The following is a 4,629-nucleotide window of genomic DNA, read 5'->3' as shown; positions in this document are numbered from 1 at the left end:
ATATATATATATATATATATATATATACCAAAATACTCATCGCAGGGTTAGAAAAAAATCACAATGTCAGTTTTTTCCAATATCCTGCTGCCCTACCACAAGCTCATCCGAACATGTGTGCTGCAGTGTTTTGTCATGAATTCCTGTTTAAGCAAACTTTAGTGTGGTCACCCGTGTGTGAAGTGGGTCTTTGTGTGTCTCCTTGGTGTACCTTCACACAGTTGTGCTGGATGAGTGATGGGGATTCCCTGTTTACATTCCACTGCTCAACAAGCCAGTGATTGCTGTGTGGGTTGGGTGCCTAGAAGGCTTCATATTAAAAACCCTGTTTCCCATGGAGCAGCTCAGAGCAGCTACATGATCATTTCTCRGTTTCGCTTCTTGCTCACCGCTGCATACTCGTATAAAGTTTTCATTTTGGAGTTTGCAGCAGATGTGTTTTGCACAGTGGTGATTACAGATGTATTTATGTTAAAGAATAAACCTTCATTAGAGATGACCTTTTAAATCGTAGCATCGGAAACTCCCCGGAACCACACGGAAACCCATTTGGGTATTCGTGAAAAATTAAATGCATCACAAGCATCCTAGAAGCCCAAATCCCAGTTGACACGAAATGGCTGATGGATGACGAGGCTATTTTTAGCAGCCAGCAGAGCCTCACCTCATCCAAGTAAAACAGGAAGGCTGCTGGAACAAATGATATGATAATACAAGACACAAAGRCTGGCGCTGTCTTCACATGTAGAAGCGTACAAGCAGAAAAAGTTTCTGTTTTTAGYCTTCAGATAGAGTTATATCCATAAAGTTTATTGCAGAGATCTTTAATGCTCATTTCTGTAAGGGTTACAATACAAGGGAAACACATAGATACAGGAAGCTGTAGTTAAAAGGGCATTACAAAGTTTGAACAAAATTCGTTTTGTGCTTGTGCAGGTCTCCAACAAATTTAATAGAGTATACTGTAATTTGTCTGTTGGAAGAACAAGTCTGGCTTAGTTTTCATATGATGTAGAAGTGCATCAGCGGAAAAAAATTATATATTTATAACATTTACCACAGAGAAGCTGCTCTTTTCTGGGTATAATGCTCAATATTTTAAAGCACTGGAAGTAATACAGACACACAGGCAGGGGAGCCAAAAATAGTCCATGCTCATTTTTTCTCTAAAAATGTTGTACCTGTTTAAAATGATAACACCTTAATGGGTTTTCAGAAGTTTTAATGAAGAGAGGTGCATCTAACAGAATTCAGTTTGGCACGTGAATGTTTTATGTGTTTGAAACAAATGCATCAACAAGTCAACCCTCTGACACATAAGGTAGGTTTTACGTGACAGTCTCCTCTACGTGTCCACAGTCTGATCTAACCCAATAGAACATGTAATACCTTCCTATGGAGGGAATGTACAGAAATAAAACCCAACATTTTATTTCTTAAAGTGCCTGTGACATGCATATCCATGAAATACAAAAAGTCAAAGAAAACGTTTATATTTAAGAAACTTGGCGTAATACACATGATTTGACCCATTATGTCACATAATTGGCATATTTTCTTCTGAATTTTGCTCAGTTAAAGTGAAACAGGAAGTGACATCAAAGGGGAACTCTTTGAGAAAGAAAACTCCCTGGTTTTTGTTTATTGAAACATTATTATTTGAGCTATGACTCTCTCATTTTTCTATGATARTGATTAAAATAATCTAAAGAAACATCGGATTCTTCTCTACAGTCTGTGCTGTTAGCCATTTTAGCAACGCTCTGTTTACATTCAGACATTCCCCTTTGACATCACTTCCTGTTTCTTCACATGTGAATATCTCAACAACTGTTCATCTCAGTGGCATGAAATCTTTTTTACAACATGTTATCAATGTTACCTTTCCAACAATACATTCATATTTATTTTAAAATATTGATGTCACAGGCACTTTAAATAATCTTACCATTATTTTGTACATTTTGTCTTTTTTGCTGCTATAGGAATAGAAAACCTGTATGAGAGAGCGCTGTACATCCGTAAGATCCTCCTCACCATTCCCAGATCAGTCCTTATTGTGATGCGCTACCTCTTTGCCTTTCTGAACCAGTGAGTTAATAAACCAGTATAATTCTACGTTTTACTAAGTCTTGTTCCTACTTAACTTTAATTGTGTTAGGATAAATTCCCTGTGTTACGACTGTCTTTATGTCTTCCTTTGTAATTTCCTCCCCTTCCAGTCTGTCCCAGTACAGCGACGAGAACATGATGGACCCGTACAACTTGGCCATATGTTTCGGCCCGACACTCATGCCTACACCGGACAGCCAAGACCAGGTCTCCTGCCAGGCTCACGTAAACGAGATCATCAAGACCATCATCATCCACCACGAGACCATCTTTCCCGATGCCAAAGAACTGGAGGGACCCATTTATGAGAAGTGCATGGCTGGTGGAGACTACTGGTGAGCGGMGGATCCTTACCCTTTCATCATTATTGGAAATAAGGCTGTTTCTCAGAAGCAGGCTCAGTTTCTTGCTCGGTTTCAAGTGAAATTCCAGTCCTGTCGCAGCTGTCTGTAGGTCAGGTAATTTCATCTATTATTAAAGATGCAAAAGATTCCGATGAAGTCACTTCACGCAGCTGTACGCATTTCCCAAAAGAGATGGTTTTAAAACRTCTGGCGGATGGCGGTGGTTTTCTCATTTCATCTTTATTATTTTGAATGGAACGAAGGCGCTCAGCCAAGTTGCTTTCAATGGGGGGTCTCGCTATGTAGGTATGTGTGAGCTCTTCGTGCTGCAGCTAAGTAGCACGTGGGGGTTGACGTGACTCAGTATGCACACCAATTAGACAGCTGTAGCTGACGGAAAATGACAAGAATGTATCGACTGACTTTATGTGAACTTATCTTCAGGTGGGACAGACTGAAACAATCTTATAAATTACTTCAATCAAAGCAGGAAGACGTCTCACGGTGAGAAAGCAATGATTAGTCCAAACACTGGAATCAAATAGGTCAAACTCAAGGCTCGTTTCCAGTTCCACATCTGTAAGCAGGGCTTATCTCCTGTCTCTTCCTGTCTTTATCGCTCTCCGTCGAGGCTGACGAGGAATCATCCCCGACTAGAACCAATCACCCGTCTCAGAACAGCCGTGTCCYTCGGCAGTGTTTTCAAAGCCCTCGGGAGGTTTGTTGTCCTGGCAGCTTCGCTTTTCCTTCTYGCTGGGGAGGAGGTGGTTGCTGACATGTTGGGATGGGAGGAGATGCTCAGTTCCTGGCAGGGGTAATCTGTGGAGATGGGTGTTGCGGCATTACTGCCAGCTCTCACAGCATGGCCCCGCAAGAAAAGTGGTCAGAAAAAAAAAAGAAAGAGGATGCACCGCAGCTTGATTTGGAAATTTTCWAAAAAAGCGACAATGACATTTGTTTGAACTTCCTTATGCACCAATAATTATCATCATCTGTGATAGTGGAGTAACTGCAAAGATTTTTAGGGTAAAACCAAATTGGGAACACGGGTTGTTAAAGAAGTTTTTGGAGCTCTGCTCTGATTTACGTTGTGGATGACAGTTTGCATGTTGTTTCCCACAGTGAGAGTCCCTACAGTGAGCATGGAGCCCTGGAGGAGGTGGACAATGAGGGAGGGACGGAGACACACACCAGTGAGGATGGTGAGTCACTACACTACAATGCTTTGTGAACACACTTAATAATATAGCAAAATAAAAAAAGTCCAAATGTTAGCGTTGTTCCTCATCTGTGGTGTTGCAAGGGTTAAACTCCRCTCTGAGGCGCTCTGTGGGGCTAATCCTGCCTTTCAGCCTATTAAATGCTTTAACCTTGAATGGCCAGSGAGCTGGGCTCAGAATGATGGACAGCCATTCATATTCTAATGGTTCTGCTTTTCCYTTGGGTCCTCAGGACATCTCTACATCCTCATTTTCCAAATTCTGTGGTGGTCTGCAYTCCGTTGACCTCTTGAAGGCTGGGGGTGGGACCTTGTCATTTGAAGGTCCCTGTCAATAAGTTTTATTTCTAATTTCCCTGATTGGTTTATGATATCTTTATACATTTGTACAAACTATTATTGGTCATTCATCCATCCATCCATCCATCCATCCATCCATCCATTTTCTTCCGCCTATCCGGAGTCGGGTCGCGGGGGCAGCAGCTTCAGAAGGGAGACCCAGACCTCCCTTTCCCCAGCCACTTCTTCCAGCTCCTCCGGGGGAACTCTAAGGCGTTCCCAGGCCAGCCGAGAGACATAGACCCTCCAGCGTGTCCTGGGTCTTCCTCGGGGCCTCCACCCGGTGGGACGTGCCCGTAACACCTCACCAGGGAGGCGTCCAAGAGGCATCCTTACCAGATGCCCGAGCCACCTCAACTGGCTCCTCTCGACGTGGAGGAGCAGCGGCTCTACTCTGAGTCCCTCCTGGATGACCGAGCTTCTCACCCTTGCATACAATCATAAAATCAATTGGAAAAAAGAAAATAAAACATAAAAAACAACACTTCAAATTGTGTTCAAAGGCCAGAGTGAAAAGATGAGTTTTAAGAAGAGATTTAAAGGGATCCCCGATTAGTTGTAACATTAAACTTTATATGATAAACATATATTTTAACTGTAAAAATACTGTAGGAT

At 42.2% G+C, this 4,629-nt stretch overlaps 1 protein-coding gene across 7 annotated transcripts in view; it reads left to right on the top strand.

The window, feature by feature from the left end:
• The window catches only part of srgap1a (SLIT-ROBO Rho GTPase activating protein 1a), a 96,942-nt gene that overhangs the window by 75,703 nt on the left and 16,610 nt on the right, over positions 1–4,629 (top strand). For all 7 annotated transcript variants that reach the window (XM_014016545.1, XM_014016547.1, XM_014016546.1 and 4 more), the window contains exons 16-18: positions 1,986–2,091; positions 2,223–2,447; positions 3,579–3,658. In XM_014016545.1, coding sequence (XP_013871999.1) covers positions 1,986–2,091; positions 2,223–2,447; positions 3,579–3,658 — 411 coding nt within the window. The remainder of the gene's footprint in view (positions 1–1,985; positions 2,092–2,222; positions 2,448–3,578; positions 3,659–4,629) is intronic.

This window comes from Austrofundulus limnaeus, unplaced genomic scaffold (genome assembly GCF_001266775.1).
Source record: "Austrofundulus limnaeus strain Quisiro unplaced genomic scaffold, Austrofundulus_limnaeus-1.0 Scaffold147, whole genome shotgun sequence".
NCBI classification, from domain to species: domain Eukaryota; kingdom Metazoa; phylum Chordata; class Actinopteri; order Cyprinodontiformes; family Rivulidae; genus Austrofundulus; species Austrofundulus limnaeus.
Note: the sequence above shows the minus strand (reverse complement) of the source record. Positions and strands in the feature narration are given on the sequence as shown.